The sequence below is a fragment of the Phlebotomus papatasi genome, chromosome 1 (genome assembly GCF_024763615.1).
Source record: "Phlebotomus papatasi isolate M1 chromosome 1, Ppap_2.1, whole genome shotgun sequence".
Classification (NCBI taxonomy): domain Eukaryota; kingdom Metazoa; phylum Arthropoda; class Insecta; order Diptera; family Psychodidae; genus Phlebotomus; species Phlebotomus papatasi.
In genome coordinates, this window is record NC_077222.1 from 56,816,308 (window position 1) to 56,843,982 (window position 27,675).

Consider the following 27,675-nt stretch of genomic DNA (forward strand, 5'->3'; position numbering starts at 1 on the left):
CTACAAGAACGCACACTAACGCGAAAGTTTAGTTTTGTGCTGCCAAATAAAAGAGACGATGGACGGAATTTCGGGTGTTTTTTGGGATGAAAAGGGCACAAAACCGTTCAAAAACTCTCCCTAAAGTGATTCAGAAGGGATTTGGTGACCCAAAGTAGAGTAGAGTGAAGTGAAAATTGACAAAATCCAGGTGTAACGTGAGAAATCAAAGGTGTGTGATTCATTGGAATTCCGAGAGTGTTTTGACACAGTTTCATGTTGTCTTTTTCGTGATTAGTGGAGGTGAGTGCTAGATTTAATAGAGGAAATTCCTGGAGACAGTCTCTCTTGTGGCCCAGTAAGTGTTTGGGGCGCGTCTGAGGTGCGCCCTTTCCCGTGACCTCCAGTGTCACTAAGAACGCCACACATTCCTCCTGTTCAAGGAGGGTCGAGAGAGGCGGAAGTTGCCATTGTCCAAGAACCAAAAAGATTGGACAGAGATGGAGCTTAAAGTGTGGGTGGAGGGCATCCAGAGGATTGTCTGTGGGGTCACCGAGGCCACAACTTGTCAGGTAAAGTGGGTCATTTCTGGGGTTGGAGGTTCCAATAATTTAATCATAAATCGGAAAATTTCACGATTTAATCTTTACTTTGGATTAGATAATTTAAAATTCACTGAAATTGAAAATTTCAAAAGTTTTTTGAAAGGTGCAAAAGTATTTAAAGAAATATTAATTACAAATTAAACAATCATTTTTTTTTAAACTATTAACCCTTTAAGGACGAGAAGGTCAAAAATTGAGGGTTAGAAAAAATCATTTTTTCTAGCTTTTTAGAGCAAAATACAACTTTATAAGGCCGTAGAAAAAATTTCATTTTTGGGTCACCGGTGACCCAATCGTCCTTAAAGGGTTAAGGCAAGAACATCATTTTTTCTACATTTTAAATTTAACTGTAAAAATTATTTTGATGTATTAAATATTTTGTTTAGTTTTTTTTTTTGACAAAAAATATATGTGCTAAAACTGAGATTATAGAATCTCAGCTATTTTTGAAATTATTTTAACACTTAAAAGCACAACGGAAAAATCGTGTTTTTAATTTTTTTTTCATTATTTCTTATTTAAATTGTTACTTTATATATTTTTTTAAAAAAAGAAATAAAGCCAAATATTCCCTTCGCATGTATAATCATGTTTATTGTAGGGGGACATGGGGCTATTTTGAACTGAGGGGCTACATTTTTATACCATTTCTTTTCTATATTTCTAAAGGAAACTGGGTTTTAAAATGATGTAGGGGAAAGTGACCATGCTTGATACGATCCAAGCTTAATAATAACTATTTATTTTCTATGTTAATCAATAGTTATGACTCATCGCAATATATTTCAATAGCTGGTGCTAAGCCTCACATTTCCTAAAAAAATTAGGATCCTAGCTCTTTTTTCCTAGTTTCACGAAGCAAAAATCAAAAATAGGTCCAAAACTGTAATTTCGATACATAATATTTCATAATTAATGTCGCTTTTCAGGAAAACTACTATCATAGGCATATAGAGGGTTCATCAGTACTAATATTTATGTAAAAATATTTTTACTTGGTGGACACTGTTTTTGTGGGTGGTGACAAATTCATAAATTTTACCTGTGTCCATCCTATATTTTAAAAAGGGTCCATAAATGATAATTTAATTGTGGCAACCCTATCATTAGATGTGATTCTTTCATAATTACACCTATTGAAGTCCGCCAATTTTATCGACAATTGACATAGCCTTCAACCCTGTTGCCTGAATTTTAGGGTTGCAGAGTGACATTTTCATGGACTTAAACTGAAAAAATGGTTTTCGCTAGTGCCCTAATGTCATAAAAACACGGCTTAGAAAAATTACATAAAAGTTATTTTAAAATTAATAACCAGTCGCACAAACGATTTAAGCAGATAAATTAGAGTTCCGTCTAAATATTTATGTGCAATTTTTTGTATCCGGTGAAATTTTTGCAGTGAAAATAGGCTTCCGATTTGTCGAATCAATTATTATACAGGAAGGCCCCAGACCCAACTCGTATAAAAGTCGCCACTGAATTTTCATTTTCTTCTTGAGGAAAATCTAAGGATTTCTAGGAACTATGTGAGGTAGGACTATGAACCTAATAAGTGAGACATTTTTTTGTCATAGTGGAAGAATCGCTTCGGTTGTGTTAATCAGAAAAAAATCACAAACCTTGGACATCATTTTACAGTATCAAGCATGGTCACTTTCCCCTAATTTGGATAGATAAAACAATTGTGGATCTAAATAAAATAATTGCATGCACCAACTTTATTTAGAAGAGTCTTCGTGATCGTAAAGTAGAAAAAAAGTGGCGTAAAATGAAACTTACAACTTAAGTATTGTACTTCAAATTTAAGCTACGTGAAACGATTTTTGGAATCTAGAATTATTCTGGACAGTTAGATATGAACGATGTTCCAAAAAAACTATATAGCTTTCTTTCGAATATTCAAAATAGCAAAATAATCCTTAATTAAAAATCTTTCTTGATTGTTCTAACTTTAAATAGTACATTCATAATAGACAAGCACTTCATATTTATTACAATAGTTTTAAGCGGTCTTCTGATAAGAGGCTTTAGCTCAATTCCCTTAAGCTCTCGAATATCAAAGCAACAACAAATTACTATATTTTTTCCAAATTGGTCATTGGTCAATTACAATTTAATACGTATCTTTAATCAAAACTATCAAACGTATCTTTAACGACGAGACACTTTTTACGGACATTTTTTACCTATACACACTCTTAGAAAAGTTTAGACGTGATTACTAATGAAAATTAGTTGTTCGGGCGATTATTATCAAATCTATTTAAAATAGTTATTATATTCTTAAAACATTATACTCATAATAAATTTATTAGTAGTGAGAATATAAGACAATGTTTACGTGGATAAGTTGCGGCAATTATTTCATAATGCTTTCATACAATTATATTTGCTTGTGTTAATTAAATGAAATCATTATCCCAACTAATATTGGTCACTAATTCCTTTTAGTTCTCACAACCAATGTAAATAGATGGGCCTATATTTTCATAAAGTTATGACTACTTTTCCAATAGTAAAGAGTGGTTTTTATTTTAGTAATGCGTTGAAGCTCTTTCGAATTTTAAGCAACTAATAAGAAATATGCATCACAATGAATGCTATATAGTAACCACAACTAATATGATATAGTTATTACAGCCAATAAGATGGGTATCAACCCCATTTATTTAGTAATTGAAACTAATATGTTATAGTACCCATTACTATTTTGATTTAGTTGTGATAACTAAATGAAAAGGATACTTTAACTAACTGTGGTCAACTATTTCATTTAGTTACCCAAACTAAATATATAGTTGGGTCTATATTTACTATATTTTATAGTTCTAATAACTGCATATGAGCTTGTACGAACTATTTTTTTCTAAGAGTGCACTCAGTCCCGGCATTATGCACTTTGGAATTATGCACCTGACGAGATTATGCACTTACAATTATGCAAGTTTGCCTACTTTTGGGAGTCAATTTATGAAATCATTTTTGAAACACGCCTGAATGTATGCTATATTGTTATGCGGCAAGTTTTAAGACACTATATGCTCATTCTTCAGTAAACAATTTAATTTCTTTTATTGAGAAAAAAAATTTAAATATTCAAACAATTTATTGAACAACTCTGGCTAAAGAGTACTGTTTGTCAATGAACTTCTTTTAAACAGTTGAATCTCTCTGCTCTGACTACTTTTACTCCGCGCGAAATTCGTTCTACGGCAGATTCCTTCAAAAGAAATCGCCTGCGAGTATGCAAATTTTCTCGATGCGTAATGCTATTTCCGCGTTTTTTTTATTTTTTTTTTTGATGCCGAAAATATGCATAATCCCGGGACGGAGTGTACGTCCGACAGGGACAAAAATAGCCCGAAACTTTAAGTAATTTTTCTGACAATCACAATGAATTAATTTTTTTCAGTCTAATAAAAAATATTAGGTATGAGCAATGTAGTTTTTATTCCCAAAATAGATTTGCTTAAAAAAAATTGGAAGTATACAAAATAATTAAAATCATTTTTCAATACGAAAATTTAAAAATTCGACATTTTCAAGCTTAAATATTCAGTATATAGCAAATACCTGGAGACTGGCAAAAAATATCCTAGATTTGTTCAACCATCTACTTTGTAATTACAGTGCCCGCTCTCTAATCCGGATCGGCGTAATCCGGACGAGTTATTGACAGTTACATTTAAAATAATTTTGAGGTCATGCATGCATGTGTCTACATCAATGAAAATGAATTATCCTGTGACGTTTTTATTTAATAAATGAAGTATAATAGCATAGAATTATCTAATTATGTTTTTTAAGCTTCTTTAAAACTTTAATTTTAATTCTAGAAAAAAAAACTTGTAATATATTTTCGAGACGTTGAACAAATTCAAAAAATCCATCCGGATTACGAAGCGAACATCTGTCATATTGTCTCCCAATCATCCGGATTACAAAGCGTGCACTGTACGTACAAACATAAGGAAAAAATAACTTTAGGTAGTCAGGAAAAAATATTTTCTTTATGGGACACCGGTGTTCCAATCGTCCTTAAAGGGTTAAGGAATTACGAGAGTTAAGACATATGGGAAAAACTTATACGGTCTTCAGACCTAATGTTTATCTATTTAGTTTCATTTTTTTGGTTATTTCAGAACAAGCGAAATTTCTTAATTAATTTACCAAATTTTGACAAATCACTGCAATTGCTTGTCGTTGAAAAAAAAAATAAAACCTTAAGGTACTGAACTTTGCTTCTGGTTTAACAATTATTTTAGCTGCTGGATTTATCTTCGCCTTAAGTCAAGAGATGCTAAAGCTCGTTTACAAAATAAAAATTATGCTTTTTGCAATATTTTATTGAAAAAGATGTATCATTTAAGTTTATGCCCAGCACACAATAACTTTTGTTTTGTAAATATATTTTTTATTTATATATTTTGATGTTACCCGGCTTTTATTGCCATTTTATAAATTGTTCAGTTTACAAGTGAATTCAGTTTACAATGTTTCGTGAAAAATGTCCGTTCAGACGCTTCAATCATTTAATTATGATTTACAAGCGGGGAAATCAGAATTTGGAAATAAAGAAGACGTCTTTCTTCTTTCAATGTCCACTTTATTCTCTCTTCTTTCTATTGATACATGATATTTATATGATTCACTCTTATAGGAAAGTCAAAAACATATTTACAAAATCAAAGTTATTGTTCCCTAGGTATTATGCGTTGGGAATTACAATTCAGTGTAAATAATATTATTAAATAAAAATTATTTGAATAATTCTAAACAGATTTTTCGTAGGGCTGTAGTTTTAATTTTGGAATAAAAGCTGAATTAAAAGTTACTAGAAAAATTCAGTTTTTTTTTTTCAACTTTAAATTTTGAATAAGAAAACACAGATTTGAGATAGAGAATAGAATATATTCGGATATTAATAGAATAAGTCACGCATTCCACAAAAATCGTATTGAAAAAATCTTTATGGTACTCTATAACAAACTTCTTTTCTACAAGACTTAATAATTGTTTCAGGCGCTCCATTCTTTATTAATTATTGCCAATACTTTTTGTCAATACTTTTCCAATACTTTTTCTTTACTAAAAAAATAAAAATGGATAATCTTGTGTCACAGCACCCCTTGCAGAGGGCAGGACTTAAAATTATTTTGGGCGCTTATTCTAAAAAAAAATTAAAGAGTAGGGGAGACTGGGGCAAAATTTGTCAAAACGAAAATTTCAATATTCACTATTTTCTAAAAATAAAAGAGACTGAGACTTGAAATTTTTATTATAGATAGCCTTCATGAACCTTCTTAAACTTCCAAAGTTTCAAGGGATTCGAGGAAGGATTATGTAAAATAAAAAATAATGAAATTTTGAACCCTATTTTTGGAATATTTGGCTTACAGAAAATATCAATACTGATTTATTGCCCAATTTAAGCACATTTCTCGTTAAGATAGAGAAAAATTATCTTCGACAAAGTTGTAGAGGAATAAATTCACTATAAAAATATGTCTATTTGATATTTTTAACGTTTGCGAGTGTAAAACGTCACAAATTATCCGAAGACTGACAAAATTTGCCCCAGCAATGTTGAGAATCTCCACAAAATCGACTTTTAGGCGTCTTCTATACGGGGGGATTTCGAAATGCACCCCACTGTGCTATGCACCGGTGAGTCTCGGGAAATCTCCCCTAGTGGTTCATTCCTGAGATAAATTTTCTCCACCCTATGTTATAAATCCTCCAAGTGTGCTCTAACTAAAATAGATAGTCTGGAAGACTTTCTATTTTATTTCGAAACGTTTCGAATGTTAATTACACAATGATTTAAAATCAAAAAATTTGTTAAAGATAGGTAAAGTTAATATTTATGCCTGGAGACAAATACTTTATAAGGAAGACGAGTTGAGGCACACATCCTCTATATTAAAACCGGCCTGCCGCAGGATTTTATGCTAATATTGTTGCTAAATTAAGAAAATATCGTAAGTTTTTATTTTCCTATAAATCAACTTTAACAATTCGACCATTAATGAAGATTAAACGATGCATTCAGAAGAGTGACCGATGCCGTGTCGCTATTTCACCTGCTTTTCGACTCTTGATAACTTTGAAAATAGTTCACGAGAAAAACATCTCTTGGAAAACAAAAAAAAATAATTAAAATCGCTTGAAATGTCAAAATATTCGAACATAAACAAATGGAGCTTTTGAAGAGGGAGATTTTAAGCGCCAAAAGATAGGCAAAAATGCACCGGTCTACAGCTCAGTGGGAGAATTTTGTAAAAAAAAAATGGCGGTTTCGAAATAAAATCCCCCCGTTTAGATGCTCCCTTAGAAAATGATTCGAAAATCACATTTCTTTCGAGATAGAGGAAAATAGTCTTCTGCAATGTTGTAGAGCAGTAAATTTCCAATAAGAATATGCTCATTATAAAACTCTTAAGTTTTCTCAGAGCTCGTGAAAGAATTAAATATGCGCTTTGACAAGTTTTGCCCCAGTCTCTCTTGTGCCCTGTTAACATTGCACATTAGAAACACTTGACAAAAAATTATTATTTATTCATTATGTCGATAAATTCTTACGTTCTTTTCTTATCATTCTCTTATTGGAACACTGAGAGAAATCCGAAAAAGTTAAAATAACGTTCCAGAAATGTTTATTTTACCCTGAAATATTGATCCTAAATCTGTGTAAATATTACGCTTTTAAGGTTATTAGGAGTTAAAGTTACCCTTTTCCCATGTTAATTTTACCCTTAAAAAAGGTGTAAAATTATCATTAAAAAATGTTAATATATTTTTACACCTAAAGTGTTAAAGTTATGTGGAAAAAAAGTTAATCGCACCCCTGTTTTTTGTCAGTGAAGAATTAGCCAGTCTATCAATACAATGACTAAGGGCACACTATTTATAAAAGCAAAAAATTAACATAAAAAATGTAATACATTTTCTAAAGCCAATCTAATAAAAATTCTTAAGACAAAATCATTTTATTTTGTGTAAAATACGCTTTTGCATATTTCAATTTTTCCTTAAAATTTCATGAAATTTTCAAAAAGTATAAATTGCACTAAACTTTCTAACACTATAAATATCATCCGGAACCAATTTGCATAATTAACACACTTTATCGACTGTTTTCCAGGACGTTGTCTTTGCATTGGCGCATGCCACTGGAAAAGTGGGCAGATTTACACTCATCGAGCGCTGGCGAAACAATGAACGCTTGCTAGCGCCAACGGAAAATCCCCTGAAAATCCTCATGAAATGGGGAGAGTATTCAAGTGATGTGCAATTTATTCTGCAGCGCAGTGATCAGCCAAAGAACACTGCCTTGCAGTCCCCACAGCAAATTTTGCGACAGCAACAACGTCAGCAAGAGCAGCAGCCCACAGAAGCCCAGAGTGTGGTCCTTGTGGCTCCTCAGGGTGATCGACTGAAGGAGAATATGTCGCCCATTGAGCGAGGCCGGGAAACACGTAAGAGTTTCACCGGAGGTAGTCTAGACCTAAAGTCTGAGAATGTTGGCATTGTTCGTGGAGTACCCCAGAAATCATCCCCCACGGACTCCAATAGTCCCCTCCATTCGCCCCAGGGTTCCAATGAACCCCTATATGCGGGAGTTGTAAAGCCTGCCCAATCCTCAGCGGCCACTGTCACCAAGAGTGGAGAATTCACCTCAGCTGACGTCCGGAATGCCCTGGATCGCAAGACGACTCCCGGACTGGCGGGGAGTAGCGAAAATATCCTCGAAGGACCACCGATCTCCTCAAATGGTGCCCTTGTGCCGCCTCCGTACCGAGATCCGCCCCCACCGCGAAATTCACCGCTTCAGCATACGTCAAAGAGCGTAGCTGGCGGTAGCCTGGAACTGATGGAGGCACAGTACCTTCACAATGGGGCGCAATACCGTGACCTCATTCAGCTGATAAAGCTGCAGCGCGAAAAGATCAGCATGCAGCAGGCCGATCTCACCAAGTACGATGCAGAGATTGTGTACCTGGAGAACAAGGAGCGCGAGCAGGCTCAACAATTGGAGGCGATCGCTCGTGAGATCAGTAAGACCGATCAGATCTTCAGGCAGGGCAATGAGCAGGTATGTTAAAACAAATAATAATTTAGCATGTTCCATGTAAAAGTGCAGTAATTTGTGCAAACTGTGTTATTTGTAACTGTTTTGTCATGTTGAATGTGCGTGAATTTTTTAATGCTAAAGCACTGTGTTACATTAGTCGAAAAACACTTTTATCTTGACAACAAAAAAAACACTGTTAGCCAATAAAAAAATTGGACAAAATTTTTGTTTTGTATAGCATTGGCTAATTTTTTAATACAATTGTTATTTATAAATTTTTCTCACGTGTTCCATTGCATTTTTGATGAACAATTTAAAATTTAAAAGACATATAATGTCTCAACAGAAAAAAAGAAATAGATAGGGTAAGTGTGTCAAATTCCGGCCAGTTTGCAATTTCGGCCACCTTTTTTGTTCCTTGAATTTCTATGAACTTTTAGATTTTACGTACTCTAGAGATTATACAATGCATAAGAATAACAAAAAATGTAGCTTCGACAAACGAGATGACGTGAAAAAGATATTGGAAGAATTCCCGAAGGGCAAGGAACTATGAGAATGAAGGTGGCCAAAATAGGGCACCAAAGCTATGTCTATATTTTTATTCATTTTAAAATATATTAAGAACGATTTTAAAGTAAATAAAGACGATAAACTGTCTACAAGGTTCCAAGCAACACTCCTAAAGTAGAAGGAATGAAACAAATCAATTTCTATTAAAGATATTACATTTCAAACTTGAGACTTTGGCGCTTGCATGCAACTATGCCGAAATTTGGCACACTTACCCTATATCTTTGATTTTCTAACTACACTTTTTAAAATAAATTAAGATTCAGAAGGTGCAACTGCAACCCCAAATATTCTTTAAATTAAATTTGTTTTTCATTATTTGGCATTATGGAAAAAATATCGATAGTTTTCCCTGTCATGACTTAATCAATTTGCTTCACTATGCTAAATATTGACGAAACAAAAAATTGTCTTTTTGAAGAAATTTTAATATTTCCCTCTTACGGTAACTAACCCCCAAATCAATTTTCGCTTACAAACGATATTATTCATTCACTGAAAAAAATTTTTTTGATGTGACTATTTCAATGACAAATGAACCTGCTTTTTTATCATTTTTCTCAAATGATTCTACATTACCGACTTTTCTTTGTATTGGTTCCTGTCTTGGCTGTTTCCCAAGTCCTAGTCGTGTTCTAAAGCCACTAAACATGCTATAAAAAAAACTCATTCACTTTTCATTGAAATACAGTAGTGTGCTAATCCGGGCGCTTCGCTATCTGGATCGTTTATGACTAATCCACTTAAAATAATATTTTTATTTTTATTTTCGTAATATAGTCACTAGAGTAACATAATATAACTATTCAAGTTTGAGAAAAAGCAAAAATAATATTTTTATCCAGTAAATAAGTGAGTGTAATTGACTCATTTCAATCTTGTGCCAGCTGGATTCTTCACTAAAAATTTACTAGCAGTGATATTTTCGCTAATGACGGCTGGTTGATTGAAAACATTTATTGTTTTTCCCTTGTGAAAAAAGTATTTTAAATCCAAATGTTTAATTAAAAGTGAATTAGCGAAAAGGCGGCCCAGTTAGTGCATGCTGACATATTTCGATATTATAATTATTTTATAAATTTTCTTTAATATTTTTTATAATTTTTTTTAATATTATGTTTCTGAATGAAACAGTGAATAATTCTATGGAATTAGAAGAAGTAAAAAAGAATTTCATCAGTCCAAAAACAAGCGTTTTAGTAGCACTTTTCGGAAAACGATCCAGTTACCCCACCTTACTATACCTCCGTAATACTTTTTCCAACCTAACATTTTTCTACTTTGAAAGGATTTAGTGGTAAGGTCTAACACACTTCGAAGCTCAGTACTTTTATTTTTAAGTCCATAAGCTCATGGTGTTAAAATGTTATAACAAAATTTATGTGTATGGTGCTATTCCAATGAAAAATAAAAAGGAAAAAATGACTGTTCTCATGAGTTTCTGCTATATCGACTTTTCTTTGTGTTACGGCCTGTTACGACTGTATTCCCTAGTCCTCAGCATGTTCCAAAACCATCAAACAGTCGTTACAGGAACCAACACGAGAAAAGTCGATTAAGCAGAAGCACAAGCAAACAATCATTTTTCCCTTTCCAAAATTTCTAAAATTATTCGAATGATTCAAATTTATAATCAAATTCTCACATTTAACATTTAAACTTGTTCTAAAATTTAATTTACTAAACTTGTTATCACCAACAATGAAGTAAAAAAGTAAATTAACATGATTAAAAAGAAAACATTCAAATGAAATGAGAAAAAAACGAAAAAAACGTGTAAAAGGAACCTGTTACATTTTAACGTTAACCCTTTAAGGACGATTTGGTCATAGGCAGAGAAAATTTCCCTTTGCCCCCCACAAGGCAAAGCTACATTGAGGAAAAAAAGGGTACGATTAACTTTTTTTCGTCAAAACGGTAACATTTTGAGGTATATATATCAAAATTCTTTTCATGTTAATTTTATGCCTTTTTATAGGTAAAATTAACATGAAAAAAGTTAGCTTTAACCCCGATTACATCTAAAAAGGGTAATATTTACACCGATTTCGGATCAATACTGCAGGGTAAAATTAACATTTCCGAAATGTTATTTTAACTTTTTCGGATTTTCCTCAGTGTAATAACTTTCCAAAACATAGAAAATTTCCTTCAACCCAACAGGCGATAAACTTCTGAAGTCACATAAAATTTCCCTTTGCCCTTACGAGATCTGGAATCTTAGTTTTTTCCATTTTGTTTTTTACACTTTTGTTTTTCCCAGTTTCTCCTTGGAACCTCTGCCTTCGGTAATTTTTGATTTTTTTGAAACTTTGTCATTGGAAATCTTTACAGACATTTTTGCACAAGTACCGGAAATTTTGTGTCATACGTTTTTCACAAGTATATTTTATAACTTTCGAAAAATTTCCCTGTGCTCCAACAACGGGAGATACTGATAACTTCCCAAAACACAGAAAATTTCCCTTTGCCCCAAATGACGAAACTAAAAACTTAAAAAAAAAACACCATTGTAATTTCATTATTTTATTTAATAAATTATACACTCAAAAAAATCCACGGTTAAATGGGTATGTAAAACAGGGTTTGTCTATCAAACTGATGCCAAACCCTGTTTCAACCTAAACGTGGCAAGGTTTGATGTACAAGTATTTTTTAAACCCTGTTTCAACCAAACCCTGAAAAGGTAGAAAGTCAAATCCTGTTATGGATATTGATTAACCTTGCCGTCAGTAAACCTTAGCAGGAATGAAGACCAATCCTCGTCACGATTATATTTTAAACCCTGTTTTCGTCAAACCCTGGCAAGAGTAAACCATAATCCTTGTCAGGGGTATATTTTAAAACCTTTTCTCAGTAAACCTTGGCAAGAATGAAGACCAATCCTCGCCATGTTTATACCTTAAACCCTGTTTCGTCAAACCCTGCCAAGGGTATAGCTTAACCCGTGACACGGGTAGTATTCAACCCTTGTTCCCATCAAACCCTGGCAAGTGGAAATTCAAACCTTGTCATGAGTGTATTCAAACCTCGCCTCTTTCAACTCCTGGAAAATTATTTTTCAACCTTTGTTGGGATTTAAATCACATTTACTTGTAAAGTAATTAAATAAAACTTAGAAATTCTTATTATAATATTTTGTTTCACTGAGAAAATAAAAAATAACGGTTAGCATAAAAAGTTTATACTATAGTCGTTATTTTCTTATTTTCTCAGTCAAGAAAAATATTATATTAAGAATTTCTAAGCCTTACTTAACTATTTTACATGTAAATTTGACTTAAATTCTAACAAGGATTGAAAAATAGTCTTCGAGAAGTTTACTTAAGCGAGATTTGAAATACTCAAACACATACATCAAAGTAGAAGTATTAAAAAATATTATTACATAAAGTAAACAATTAGAATTTATTATAATTGTCCTTATTATTCTAACAATATTTTATTATACTTTCCTATCTCGGTATTATATTATAATATTATAATACACTTATTTAACAATTTATAACTCATACTTTATTAATTTAAATTTAATTATATTAATATTTATAATTATATAAAATATAAATGCTTATTTTCTCTGAAATATTCTCACAAGTTTTTTTTAAATAATTTAGCAAACACTTAGATAAAATGTAACAAGAAATACTGACGATTTTTATTTCTTTTTTTTTGACTTCAGCAGAAATTAATATGAGTAATGTCTCAGAAAATCAGGTGATAAGGGCTGATTTTTTTAAAATTTGTTAATAAAAATTTCAGAAAATATTGTTCTAATGTTGTGATTTTATATGCTCAAGGGTTTAATTCAAAATAATACTTTTTTTATTTAGTTGAAAATCTTAAAAATAATTAGGGTAAGTGTGCCATATTCCGGTCAGCTTGCAATTCCGGCCACCTTTTTTGTTCCTCGAATTTTCATGAACTTTTAGTTTTTACATACTGTAGAGATTATACAATGCAAAAGAATAACAAAAAATGTAGCTTCGACAAACGAGATGGCGTGAAAAAGACATTGGAAGAATTTCCGAAGGGCAAGGAACTATGAGAATGAAGGTGGCCGAAATAGGGCACCAAAGTTTTGTCTACATTTTTATTCATTTTAAAACATATTAAGAATGATTTTAAAGTGAATAAAGACGGTAAACTGTCTACAAGGTTCTAAACAATACTGATTAAGTAGAAGGAATGAAAAAAATAAATTTCTATTAAAGATATTACATTTCAAACTTGAGACTTTGGCGCTTGTATGTAACTATGCTGAAATTTGGCACACTTACCCTATGTTTTTCTTTTCGTCTTTGAAATCTGCGTAAATCATTAAGTTAATCTAATCTATACTACGGCCTGACTCTTTCTAATACGTTTTAGGAGAGTGACGATTAATTTGTCCTAGATTGTCCGCTGCTCACTGACTCGATTCTGCTTTCCCCTATTAATATTTTGGGTAAAGGTTCCATTTTAGTATGATCGCCTCCTTCCAATTTCTGCAAATTTGAAGTTCCAAAATCTGAGAAAAATAGAAACAAAAATTAATATTACAAAATTTATCTTTACCGTTCATTTATGTAAGATTTCTGATAGTAAATGGGGTTAAATCCCGTGAAAAAAAAAGAAAATGTAGCTCAATAACTTGTCGCTTTTTTTACAATACACTGCTGGCAATAATCATAGCTCCACTTTTTCATACTAGAAAAACTTTGAAAAAAAATTTTTTTTGGAAAAAAATAAATATATCATTTGAAGGTATTTTCAAACCGATATGAAAAATTGCCGTTTGAATTTCATATCGTTAGAACTGTGAGTACTGTGATAGAATCTTTATCAAAATGGCGATTTTCGGGTGGCAATAATTATAGCTCCACTCAATAAATTTGGCTTCAGGGTATTTATTTTCAATCAGTGAAGGTAAATATCTTTTAGTAATTCAATTAACAACTTTATTAAGCTAATTAGAATCATTTTTATAAAGTTTTTCATGAATTTTGCTGAAATTTTGTAAGAAAAATGTTTAATGAACAAAAATAATTAAGGTCTTGAAAGACATGAAAATTGACAACCAAAAAATTATTGGGAAAAATCATTTATTTCTCCCTTCTATTCCCTCCGTTCCTTCCTTCCTTCAGTTCCCACGTTCGGGGCAAGGACTATGTCCCACACTCCCCTGTGTTCTCCGGTGAGAACACTCCCACGGAGGTTGAGATGGGAATTTGGGAGAGGTGGATGTAGCAGAGGTTACTCCGGAAAGCTCAGCACTGGGCTTGGTGTTCTTGGGGGCTCCCGGTGGCTTCAGTAGCTTCAATGCTTGGTGGTGATGATGGTGTTGCTGCTGGGGATTGGACTGGTGGAGATGGGCGAGGTGATTGATGTTGCCTCCTCGGCGGTCAGTGGTGAAAAAGAGCGATTGGCGCTCTTTTACTTATCAGCTGCTGCTGATTTTTCTACCTCCTCTCCTCGTCGCTAGCGCCCTCGTCGCCTCAGCAGGGCAACACACTCCACAGTTTTAAATTTAAATATGTTGCGCTCGCAACAAAATTTCCATAAAAATGACAAGATCCTATCACCTTTCATCCGAATTTGTCCATATAGCCGACCTATATGCATTTTCAACCACTCCCAGGGCTAAAAATCTTCTTTTGCTAGAGGCAAAAGTGTTCAATTTTCCGTGTTAGAGTCGAAAAAAATAAGTTTTCTACCGAATTTTGATATAAAAACAATGCTGACTGCTCAGTCTCATCATGTCCTGTTGATTCTGCCCCAAACCAGAATTCCACGTGACTAAGGTGGTCTTCAGAATACTGAAATAAAAAATTATCATAAAGAAGCTTTTTACAGTTTGATGAATAGAAGGTGTTTTACGTCATTTAAGTGGTTCAAAATTATTTTTTCAGACAGAAAACAAGTTAAGACAAGACCTATCAATTGTTTTAGTCGAAAAAAATAATTTTGTACCACTTAAATTAGGTAAAACGCCTTCTATTCATCAAACTGCAATAAGCTTCTTTTTGATAATTTTTTTTTCAGTATTCTGAAGACCACGTTAGTCACTTGGAATTCTGTTTTGGGGCAGAATCAACAGAACATGATGAGACTAAGCAGTCAGCATTGTTTTACATGTAATTTCGGTAGAAAACTTGTTTTTTTCGACTGTAACACGGAAAATTGCACACTTTTGCCTCTAGCAAAAGAAGATTTTTAGCCCTGGGAGTGGTTGAAAATGCATATAGGTCGGCTATATGGACAAATTCGGATGAAAGGTGATAGGATCTTGTCATTTTTATGGAAATTTTTTGGTTGTCAATTTTCATGTCTTTCAAGACCTTAATTATTTTTGTTCATTAAACATTTTTCTTACAAAATTTCAGCAAAATTCATGAAAAACTTTATAAAAATGATTCTAATTAGCTTAATAAAGTTGTTAATTGAATTACTAAAAGATATTTACCTTCACTGATTGAAAATAAATACCCTGAAGCCAAATTTATTGAGTGGAGCTATAATTATTGCCACCCGAAAATCGCCATTTTGATAAAGATTCTATCACAGTACTCACAGTTCTAACGATATGAAATTCAAACGGCAATTTTTCATATCGGTTTGAAAATACCTTCAAATGATATATTTATTTTTTTCCAAAATTTTTTTTTTCAAAGTTTTTCTAGTATGAAAAAGTGGAGCTATGATTATTGCCAGCAGTGTATTAATCGTGGCAAGGATGGAAGATAACCCTTGAGAGATTAAAACACTGTTAACTCAGGATTAAAACTGGAGTGACAACCTAATCTTGACACGGTTTAAAATTTAGGGCTGTGGAGAATCTTAAATGAACAGCATTTTCGTAGTCTTTTCACTAAAATCTCGAAGAATTTTATCGAGATTTCTTTCGAAAATACATTGCTCACCACTTATCTACGCATTGAATGTAGAATATAGGCCTTAAATTCCGTGAAAATCCCGTGAAAAGAGAGAAAACGCCACACTTTTACTTTCAACACGCACAATTTGTAGCAATATTAACCGTGGAAAGGATGAAAATCAACTTTTGAGAGATTAAAACACAGTTAACTTAAGGTTAAAACAGGAGTGACATTCTAACCTTGACACGGTTTAAAATTCAGCGATGCTGAGAATTCTCTGCGAACAGCATTTTCATGACTTTATCACTTAAATGTCAAAGATTTTCACAGCGTTTTCTCACTAAAATTAATTTCTCACCGTTTATTTATACATTTTTGTAGAAAATAAGAATAAATCCTGTGTAAACTCGGTGAAAACTAGAGGAAATGCCTAACAATGACTTTAGACGCGCACAGTTTTTAGCTATACTAACCGTGGCAAGGATGAAAATTTACCCTTGAGAGATTAAAACACAGTTAACTCAAAATTGAAAGAGGAGTGAAATCCTAATCTTGGCACGGTTTAAAATTTAGGGCTGTGGAGAATCTTAAATGTACAGCATTTTCACAGTTTTTTCCTCTTAAATCTCAAAGAATTTTATCGAGATTTCTTTTGAAAATACATTGCTCACCACTCATTTGTGCACTGAAAGTAGAATTGGCCTTAAATTCCGCATAAATCCCGTGAAAAATAGAAAAAAAAATCCCACACTTTGGCTTTTTGACACTCGCAATTTTTAGCGAACTTGACAAGGGAATTAGGTTTTACTTACCTCAGAATTTTTGGAAAATCTCTTTTATATCCCAACTTCTTCACAAAACTCTCCACGGTGGCCACTGGGGGCTCATGCGGGGCTCTGCGTAGATCTCCTCAGTCTCTCTCTATCTCCTCCGTTAATGCGAATAACTCCATACAATGTACACTAAACGTCACTTTTTCGCGCACTACTTACACTCGACAAGTTTACGCGACAAACCCTTAAATGCATTGGGGTTCCTGTGACGATAGAAATGTAAAACCATTGAAACCTTGCACAAGATTTAAACCGACATGTTTAAGGTTAATAGTGAAAACCTTCACTAAAAAAAGGAGTTAAAATTGCTGAAACAGGGTTAACTCAGGTTTCCAGTTTAAAACCTTTTTAAAATTAAACCGTGACTAACCCTGTTTATAGTCGATTTTAAACCTTGCCTCAAATAAGCTCTTTTTTGAGTGTACTTGTTTAAAATATATGAAGTACAAGATTTCCAAAGACAAAGGCCTCAATTCTGAGACCAAAATCAAGATCAAAATTTCAAGCTGTCAAATATTTCCAAAATCAAGATTTGGTATTCTGACGCGAAGTAATTTTGGATCTTAAAATGTCTTAGCTAAGAACCAAGATTCCAAGACACTTAACGAAACGTCATTTCTGACAAATATCTTCATTTCTCTGTTGAATTTGTTGAAATTTTGTAATATAAATTAGCAAAATTAATTGTAGGACGTATTAAAGAAGAAATGAGAGTCCATAAACGGGAGTACAGGCAGTGCAAACCAAACTTGTGACCTGTGATAAACAAAGAAATGCTTATGCAAGATGTGATAATTTTGCAGATATCCTCAGGGTATAGTGTACTTCGATATGTACACATCTAGGAATACGTACTATTTTGATTAAATTACAAGAAAAAATACAGTATTTTTCAAAGTAATTCTCTTTTTGTACCATGTCTTATAGAAATGTTCCCCATCAATAGTCAGAAACTTAGGCTCCAGGTGCATAAATTGTAATTTCACTATTTTTTTCATAAAATACCTATACTTGTTCAAAATATTAAGAAAAACGAGATTTCCAAAGACAAAGTGTCCAAAAAACATAGATTACTGAAGACAAAGATTCCAAAGGCAAACTCGGAAAAATAAAGGTGTAAAAAACAAAATGGAAAAAACGAAGATTCCACAAATCGTCATTAACAACAATTATTAATGGTAATCGCCATAAAATTTATATGTTGCAATGCAATAGTACTGTTAAAAATTTATTTGCGCATACCTCGTTTTGATGTATTCATAAGAATTTTAATTGCAATCTGCAGTAAGAAAGTAATTTAGTGTACAAAAAGACAATCAATAAATAAAATAATAATAATAATCTGTTGGGGAAACAAGCCATCAAATGTAGCTAAAAGAATAATTAAAATTTTAAAACATTTTGTAATTTTTATTTAGAAAGAACCCTATGTTTAATTTTAATTTAACTATTTGATTGTTCTAAGGGATATATCAAACCATTTAATAATCTAAAAAACTATCTTGTAGCTTTAATTGGTGCAATTAAGTTTAACATTTTAAATCAGATTTTTGATGATTAAATAATTACTCATTTAGTAATTCGTTACACCTGTTGATACAATATCTTCTTTCTTTTCCTGATGTGCATAGTATTGTATGGATTGTATGTTATTCTGTTTCTAAAAACTTGATTAAAGAGTTTGATCAGGAACACTCGAGAACAGTATTGAGAACTGATTTTTGTTTGTGTTGGTTCCTGTCTCGACTGTTTGCTGATTTTTAGAACACGACTAAAACTAGGGACAACAGTGGAGACCGGAACCAAGCACTTGAGAACAGTAAAGTAGGGGAGACTGGGGCAAAAAGTCCCAAAACGGATATTTTATTTTTTTACAAGCTACTCGAGCGCTTCAAAAATTTTTAATTAGCACACTTTTATAGGAAATTTACCGCTCTACAACTTTGTGACAGTAATTTTGCTCTATTTTTAAGGAAATACGTTTATCGAGCCAATTTCTAAAAGGTAATTTTGTGACTATTCTCAAAAATGCTGGGGCAAATAGTACCAGACATCAGGTATTATCATGTTTTGATTCGCTTCATTACGGACTTCCGTAAAATTGAAAAAATACCAAGAAGACAAATTTTCATAGAAAATTTATTCATCTACACCTTTGTAAAACACCGTTTTCTCTGCGAGTAAAGTGAAAAAACGAGAAAAGCGCTTTTCAAGCTATTTCAAGCACACAAAAGACTGCAAATCGTTTGACCAATGCAAACAACAAGCGGAGAGACATGATAATGACGTTTCTTTTCGGCGTGAGAAATCAATTGCTTCACTTTTTGTTACTTTTTGCTCTATACATTTTGTTACTTTTTACCCCAAGTGGTCATTTTTAATAAAAGGATTTCTGGAAAAAAAAAGAACTTCTGCGAAATTCTAAAATAGATAGCGGATTCGTATTCAAAAAATCCAAATTATTTAGAAAATATTCACCAGTGCATCAATTTTGGAAAATAAGTAGGTAATAATTGTTATCTTCTGCAAGGAAAATATTTCAAAAATAGGGCCAAAAATTTCGATATTTTTTATTTTCTAAATTCCTTGTTCGAATTTTAAGAAACTTACGACATTGAAGAAGGTCTATGGAGACTATCTATAGAAAGAATTTGAGCCGCTATCTTTTTTACCTTGGTATAGATATTGAATTTTTCGATTTGTGACTTTTTGCCCCAGTCTCCTCTACTAAAAAAAATTTCAAGAGAAAGTTTTAATTTTCATTGGAATAGCACTATAACTTTAGATAAAAATCATTGGAATGGGTTTCAGAATTTTGTGTGGAAAATTTTTTATCAAATTTCATTAATATAAGACTTATTTATAGATAAAAAAATTGTAATAATTAATACTCTGCGAATTTAGCAATCTTTTATGTCACTTGCGAAATTGCGATAATCAAATGTTAATGGAATTTTCACAAAGATTATGACCAAAGTTCATTTGTTTTATTTTATCAGGAAATTCATAATCTAGCAGAATTTGTAATCAAAAATCCAAAAAGCAAATGCAATGGTTTTTATTTCAAATTCTTCTCATAATTTTTTTTTTAATCAAGATTAGTAACTGTTAGAAATCATTAAATTCACTACCTCTTTAATGCTCAATTACATGATTTTAATTACCTAAATTGAGCGTGCAAAATTGAGTGTTTTCTTTAGACTTATCTTGCATTTATATCAATATTTACTGAAAATGTGGTAAGAATGATAAACGTTAAATTGGAATTCAATCCCGAAAAATAAATACAATGAACTTTGCTATCTCTTTTGACGTGATAAGGAGAAGGTTATGTTTGAGCAATAGGGTGTGCGTAACAGCATAAAAAATTCTAGCATGGTATGCACCTGCACTTTTAGATAAGATTTTGTTTAAGAGAAAAAAAAAGTATTTCACGAACGCACAATAATTTCCAGCAATTAATGTAATTAATGTTGTGTCTCTTTTTTTAAATGCCTTTTCTCTTTGGTGTTTTCGCTAATTTGCACTGTTGGTTGTGTTTGATGTTCGTTGGACGTGAAAATTTGTCGCTGTAGCTCCAAACATTGCAGTATGTGGAGGAGGAGAATGAGCTGGTGCGACAGCAGGAGAAGACACTGAAGTCAGAGATAACGCTATTGCGTTCCAAATTGGCCAACTGTGAAACTGAACTGCTGCAGTGCAAGAATAAAATTCGACATCTAATGGATGACATACAAATTGAGCAAAGGGTCATCAATAGGCAGTTCGATACGCGGTAAATTTTTTTTTTGTGTCTTCCGCCTGCGTGGGCAGGTTTTTGTTTTTCTGGGTATTTGGGCTAATGTGACTTTGGCATTGTAGGCAACAAATGGAGCGGCAAATTGTGGCAGAAGTGGATAGGATACAGGCAGAAATTGAGCAGATTGTCAAGACAGCCGAGTCCTCCAACAAGACAATGGAGAATTTGAAGAAGGAAGTGTCCTTCATAGAGACTGCAATAGCTGAGAAGAAGAAGCAAGTGGAGCATCTGGTCAATGAGATGAAAGAGGTGAATCTTCAGAGTTTGGCTGTGGCGCCATCTGAGGAAATTCGCCATCTACTTGAGGGATCAAATCGTCCAGGAAGCACCCGCAGGATCATAGGATCACCAAGGCAGCTTGAAAATGCTGTGCCCACTAGCAAAAATCCCCATGGGGTTTGGGTTTAAAAAGGTACACCCAATCAGCGCCACGGTTATTGAAGCACTTTGTGAAAACATCACACACACCCTGTGTACTTTGTAGTTCAAAATATTCTTGCATTTATTGCCAATTTCTATACCACATTATTTAATTTATATATAACTGATTCTACTTTTGCATTTAAGCCTCCCCATGAAGTAATGTAGGCAGGTAAAAAAAATAGCCCAATTCTGACTTTATAAGTTTACTTTTTACAAAGGTAGAAAAATATCGGGAATGCATTGGGATTTGGGACTGAATCACATGGTAAAAGTTTGAACGTGAAGAAATTTTTCTTAAGTCTATTTTATTATTGAACATTCTATACAAATAGGGTGAAATGAGGTAATTTGGAACCATTTATAATTTGGGACATTCAAGATTTTCTCACTGTTTTAGACGAGTAAAGAAAAAAACAACGACCGCGAAGTAAAAGAAAAGGACGATTAAGAAGAACAAAAACAGTTTTTCATCATTTTGAATCTCTTTTAAAACAGTGAGAAAATCTCAAATATCCCAAATTGTAAATGGTTCCAAATTACCCCATTTTACCCTAATTCTATTAATTAGTTCTACATGTGAGATTTTGTAATCGGAATTCTTAAGCACACAATCTTTCCGTACAGAAGTAAATCTTGAAAAATTCGAAAATCTATTTGAAGATCCAAAAAAGAGACTTTCTTACTTCTTAATACTTTAGCAAGGTGGCGGAAGTTACATCCTGTTCGAATTTCGAAGTGCTCAAGTGTCAAAATGTGACGGTCTTCACATTGTTTGTGAGGAAAAAACTGAACAACGACGTTTACTGTTCTCGCCCCAGTATTTAATCACTCCATAATCACTGAGTAACTCTTTTGCGAGCTTTTTAGTGTGATATTTGATAAATTTTCCCCACTTTGTTCGAAAATTTATTATAAAAATTCGAAATTGAATTTGAATTCTTCGAACGTCAACGACTTTTTGTGCAAATAGAGTTCCATTTACCTTTCAACCAAGACACTATTGGAGAATCAAAATCTACTTGTGATCGGGCTCAATGCGTTTTTTGGATGACTTTTTAGTAAGCATGATGCGTATGCTTCAAGTAAATTTGTTGTAAGCAAAACGGTCTAATCTTTCGTCCTGAATAACGGCGTTATCACACTTGCACATTAAAATTTTAATGTGATTCACATTAATTGTCGCTTGTGAGCGTCCAAATATGTTATTTGTGTTTTTAAACCACTTAATAACGTATGGCCAGTGAAATCTGCACAAAGTTCAAACACAATTTTCTAATATTTGTACATAGTTTTATTATAACTTTTTTTTACATGTTTTGAAAGGTATATGTATGAACTTATTTCAGGAAAAAATCCGGTCCGATCCGATGAGCTTTTCGGCACATTCGGGAAACTTCCGCCATTGATGTCGAAAATGTGGATGTTGGCATCTTCTTCAACTCTCGTTTTATTTTTCCCTTCAGCGTGACTTCGGTTTTGGGTCAAAAGTTTCGGGCATACACCTTTTACTTAATATTAGCCCAAAATGATTTAATAGGCCTCAATTAGGGGACGTTAAGGGGAACTTTCTTCCTTCTTGACAACAGGTATGTCAAGTTCCTCCAATGCGTTCATTGTCTTCCTTGAGTAATGGCTGGGTGCTAGGTCTGGCCAGAAGATCACATTGTCCCTTTGATGATACTTATTGATGAAAGCTTCCAGCTTAGGCAAGCAATCTCTGATATAGACGTCAGAATTTTGCGTTAGACTCTTTGTGAGGAACGCGGGCTCAGACATTCCAGCAGCACTGATTGCAAGCCACAAAAGGACCTTTTTCGGGTACTTAGTATGCTCAACGTATTTATCTTTCTTGTCTACATTGTCATCACGTACATAATAATACTGGCCCTGCCACTCATTACCATCCATGGTGAAATAGGACTCATCGTCCTTGACACAAACAATGTCGTTTTGAGCGTGAAAAACATTTTGGATCAAAAGAGACAAACGAATTTTCTGAGTCTTTTCCTGAGTTTCTGAGACAGCTGGCTTCGGTTTTTTGGTTCTCCTCTTGATTCCCATACACTCCAGATACTTCTTCACCGTTGTTTTGCTACATTCAAGTTTGTTACCAAGCTCACGGTACGACTTTGCAACTTTATTGGATGTTAACTTTGCAAGTCGAACCCGCATCTTCGATTGACTAAGGGTGCTAAAATTTCCAGATCCCTTAGCTCGTGTAGTGATTTTTCGCTTCCCATAGTTTGACAGGATGCTATAAATACTCCTACGCGATATTCCCATAGTCACAAAATGTTTTACGACTTCAGATTTATTCAATTTGGGATGACTATCCTGAAAATTACAAACTAATTTTCGTCTATACTCTTCAGTATTATTTGTGGGAGCCATGTTTCCTAACTAAATCTAGCAAAACTTTTATGTCATGTTAAGAACACTTCTGGCAACACTGTAAAGTGGTATAAAAGTGACTGGTATACATTTTAATTTTTTTTAAGCCTTCAAACTTTTGTGCAGATTTCACTGGCCATACGTTATTTGGGTTTTTTTTATTTATTGATAAAGAAGTGGACTTGGCCTGCAAAAATAAGTTTAAATTTACCTAAAGCATAAAAATTTTTCACATTAAAAAATTAAAGAGAAAATCGTATTAATTTTTCGCATTAATGCTATAAATCAATTTATATCAAATTTTGCGGGCCAAGTCTACCTTTTTATCAACAAATAGATCAAATTTTGAATATAAAATGATTCAAACACACAAATTACACATTTGGACATTTGGAATTAATGTGAATCATATTAATATTTTAATGTGCAAGTGTGATAACACAGTAAGACCTGTACCATGGAGTAGAAACTGGCAAGGGTGACAACTTTTGTTCCGTAACTAACTCCAAAAGTATCCAACCAAAGCAATATAGCCTACAACATTGTTTAAAAATTTAGTTGAATTATTTTACAAAACCTTTTTTACAATATCGATTGGGCTCCCCCGAAGCTGGATAGGGTAAATTAAGCTAAAATTCAAAACTTGCTCCAAATGGAAATTTTTCTCTATTCCAAATGGAAACGTCATTGTTTTCATGATAAATACAGTACTAAAATTATTATATTTTATATATTTTCTATACCACAGTATCATTATTTAGTTAATTTTGTTCCAAACAAAGCGAAAATCCATTCATATTCACAAATTTTGATTTGTTAATTTCTCAGAAAAATTAAAAGTACCTTTTCACCATCGAATTTTTCATCGATCGAACATGTTTTCCAATGAAAAACACAATAAATTGACCGTTGTTTATTCGTTTTGTTTAACATTTATGTCATACTTCTGGCTAATTTTAGTTAAATTAAGTGCTAATCTTTATTGTTAACGGTACGTGAAGTTTTCAAATGAAATAACTACCTATTTCGTGAACAAAAAGGGATTTTCTGAAGTGTCTGCAAATGCTTCAATAGGAAACCCCGGAAATATGATTTTTTGGAGAGACTTTCCTATTGTTTTAGATGGGAAAGGAGAAAAGACCAGGAATAAGAACAAATCCTGCACTCAAGAGCAATTCAACAAGGTTTTTCGAAGCCTTTCGTCGCGGTTTCACTTACACTGTTTGTCTCCAATTAGAAAATTTCCCTTGTCTCCATTTAGATTAATTTGTTTCCAATAGAAGCATTTTGCATTTGTGTGTTTTTTCTTGTATTTAAGAAGTTTTTAAATTATATTTAAAGAATTTTCACTAAACAGTATTATTCTAGAAGGGTCAAGGAGCAAATTTATGTAATTCTCTTCAGAAAAAAAATGAATTTAATATGTTGAATCTTCTGTCAAAGTTAAAGCGTCTGGAAATGGTTTTGAATTAGGACATTTACCCTATCGTAAATTTCCGAAGAACTGATAGTTCTTTTTGGTTTGGGTCTCGGTATTTTTAATTATCAGATATCAATGCCTACAAAATGGGCCTAGTCTTGACTCTGACGAAAGGTTTTACTGGCTCCTGTCTTATAATTAAAAAAAAAAGAGATGGCAAAGCGTCCCAGCTTTGCGGAATGCTCCAACTCACGAGATAGAGCTCCCCGTGAATTAGCTTTTTGCATAATCCTTTGGAATAACTGAACTACTAGAGATCAAATAGATTCATAAATCACAATAGCATTTCAAAATCAAAAAATCGGAACTTAACCGATTCATTACCGATGAAGACCGATGCAGCCGGGTTCTAATTTGCAATACTTTTCTAAAAAAAAAATCCAAATTTAACCAAAAAGAAAAATGAGCCTTCCAAAGTATTTGACCTTTGACCTTCAATAATTCAAAATGGCAAATTTTCCGGTCATAGGTATGAATGAATGAATAAATTTTTATTGTAAATCAGCCGCGAGGGCTTAATATACATTTACAGAAATCATCTAACGCTCACTTCACTTTACAATGAGTAGGGGAAATGAAATATATGAGAGAGAAAGAGAAAAAAAAGATAACACAAGTTTTGAAAATAACGATGTTCTGACTTTATACCTCTCTGAAACATGAGTATGAATATCATGAATAGGGGAAGGTGCCCATGCTTGATACCGTTGGAAGCTTCGTAATGACTAAATTTTCTATGTCTCGCAATATATATTTGACTCATCGCAACCATATTTTAAAAACTATGGGAAAGTGGCTAGTTTTTAAAATATATTGCGAAGTTACGTTTATTGAGAAACATAGGAAAAATTTAGTCATTACGAAGCTTCCAATAGTATCAAGCATGGGCACTTTCCCCTATATATAAACTAAGATTACTTAGGACAAAGGAAAGGGGGGAGGGCTTAAATCTGGAGATCTGTAAGCTTCATAAAATCCAATGTTCTCTTTAGTGTGTTTTCACTTTCACCGAGCAATTCTGATAGTGAGAGCCCACTAATACCGCAGGTTCGACGGAAATTCTCGAAGGCTACACACTCGACTAGAAAACGTGGGCAACCGTTTTTTGGGTCCCACAATGATCGCACAGAGGAGGAGATGTTCTGTTGATTAGGTGAATATGAGAAAAGTAGCAATGGCCAAATCGAAGACGAGTCAATTTGACATTCTCGGATCTAGACTGGAAGGGGAGGTTCTTTCTGGGAGAACCTCCGAGATCTTTCAGTTTATTACCAGAGATGTGATCCCACTTAATTTGTTCTACCCCAAAAACTACGTCCTTAGTCCAGTTATTTAAATCTTTCAATGGAACTTTATGAAACTGGAGATCATTCTTGGAACTTGCGTTTTTCGCAAAGGTGAGAGCAGTTTTGCTCCCTATTAAGACCCCTGGGTACCAGATTAGTCTGATTTTGTTCGCCGGTCACAGGTATGTTGGGCGAAATGTTTGCCTGGACCAACTCTAAAACATATCCGAAAATCATGTCAATTATTACGGATATAAAATTATTCAGAAATCGGTACTTAACTGGTTCATTACCGATGAAGACCGATGCAGCTGGGTTCAACATTGCAGTACCTTTCCAAAAAATCCAAATTTAACCAAATCGGTTGAAAAATGAGCCTTCCAAAGTGGTTGAACTTTGACCTTCAATAATTCAAAATGGCGAATTTTCCGGTCATAGGTATGTTTGGCCGAAATGTTCGCCAGAACCAGCTCTAAAACATATCCAAAAATCATTGAAAAAGTTGGGCCAATTTTTTGCAAAATTGGAAAAACCTCATTTTTTACCTATTTTTGAGGGATAGGGAACGTATGAAAGGGGAAGGGGGAAAAATAAAGAGGTTGGGTACGAGATAATGTCATTTGAGGAGGGGTCATCGAAGACCGGAAGTCGATATCTCTTACCGTTTAAGCTCCAGAACAGTGAGAAGTTGAAAAAAAGTCGATTATATAACTGCTCTCTCTTTGAGTTCGAGCAGTAATAAAACTACCTGGAATTTTAAAATCAAATAAGATTCTCTGATTACAAAATCCCACGTCACAAGTAGTAAGACTTCTATGTAAATATCATTAAAAAAATAATCTTCATGAAATGTATTATTAAAATTCATTGAAAAATTTCATAAATTATTTAATATCTGGAACAAATGAACCAAATTAATGATCTCAAATAAATTCAAATCCCATGCATTTTTCTTTAGATTGGATGGAACAATGAAAAGTCAGAATTGTGCTCCTGTTAGTTTAGATTTTAGATGAGGAATGTGATTTTATCTAATTATAAAAGGCAATTTTTTTTTTCTGGCAAAAGACAATTCATGCAAAAGACCACTCTGTAGATTTTTAGGGAACAAAAGATTGAGATAGTTTAGAGAAGTATGCAGAATAATATCAAAAGAATATGTTTAATATCTAGTCTATGATGTTGATGCCATTAGACACAAATTTAGAGAGAATTATGCATACTGGGAAAGTATTATTTGGACAAAATTACCTTCTCATTCCAATTTTCTTTATAGTGTATTTTTCTTTTTGAATGTAGACTTGGAAACAATCTTCAAATAAATTTTATTCAAATTCAAATAACTGCTTTATCGACATTTTGGCACTTTATT

The 27,675-nt window shown here is 33.1% G+C and overlaps 1 protein-coding gene and 1 long non-coding RNA gene across 6 annotated transcripts; one reads left to right on the top strand and one right to left on the bottom strand.

Moving 5' to 3' along the window:
• Nucleotides 1-27,643, top strand: LOC129808225 (ras association domain-containing protein 8). Of its 5 annotated transcripts, none has more exons than XM_055858047.1 (5): nucleotides 7-551; nucleotides 7,732-8,682; nucleotides 20,500-20,699; nucleotides 20,786-21,135; nucleotides 27,372-27,643. In XM_055858047.1, exons 1-4 carry the CDS (start codon nucleotides 480-482, stop codon nucleotides 21,129-21,131), a joined length of 1,569 nt encoding a protein of 522 aa, XP_055714022.1. In that variant the 5' UTR covers nucleotides 7-479; the 3' UTR covers nucleotides 21,132-21,135; nucleotides 27,372-27,643. The 5 variants fall into 5 exon arrangements, with proteins under 5 accessions (XP_055714012.1, XP_055714022.1, XP_055714047.1 ...); XM_055858072.1 differs by having other exon boundaries at nucleotides 20,515-20,699; XM_055858056.1 differs by lacking the exon at nucleotides 27,372-27,643 and having other exon boundaries at nucleotides 7-211; nucleotides 278-551; nucleotides 20,786-21,262.
• On the bottom strand, nucleotides 13,012-17,175 carry LOC129808823 (uncharacterized). The gene is made up of 2 exons (XR_008752467.1): nucleotides 16,904-17,175; nucleotides 13,012-13,744 (listed from the first exon to the last, which is right to left on the bottom strand). It is a non-coding gene; the product is annotated as an uncharacterized LOC129808823 (long non-coding RNA).
• Nucleotides 27,644-27,675: the final 32 nt, after the last annotated feature.

Coding starts and splice junctions, on each gene's coding strand:
- LOC129808225 (XM_055858037.1), top strand. CDS start 480: ATGGAGCTTAAAGTGTGGGTGGAGGGCATCCAGAGGATTGTCTGTGGG. Junction 552..7,731: donor CCGAGGCCACAACTTGTCAG/GTAAAGTGGGTC, acceptor ACTGTTTTCCAG/GACGTTGTCTTTGCATTGGC. Junction 8,683..20,499: donor TCAGGCAGGGCAATGAGCAG/GTATGTTAAAAC, acceptor TTGTCGCTGTAG/CTCCAAACATTGCAGTATGT.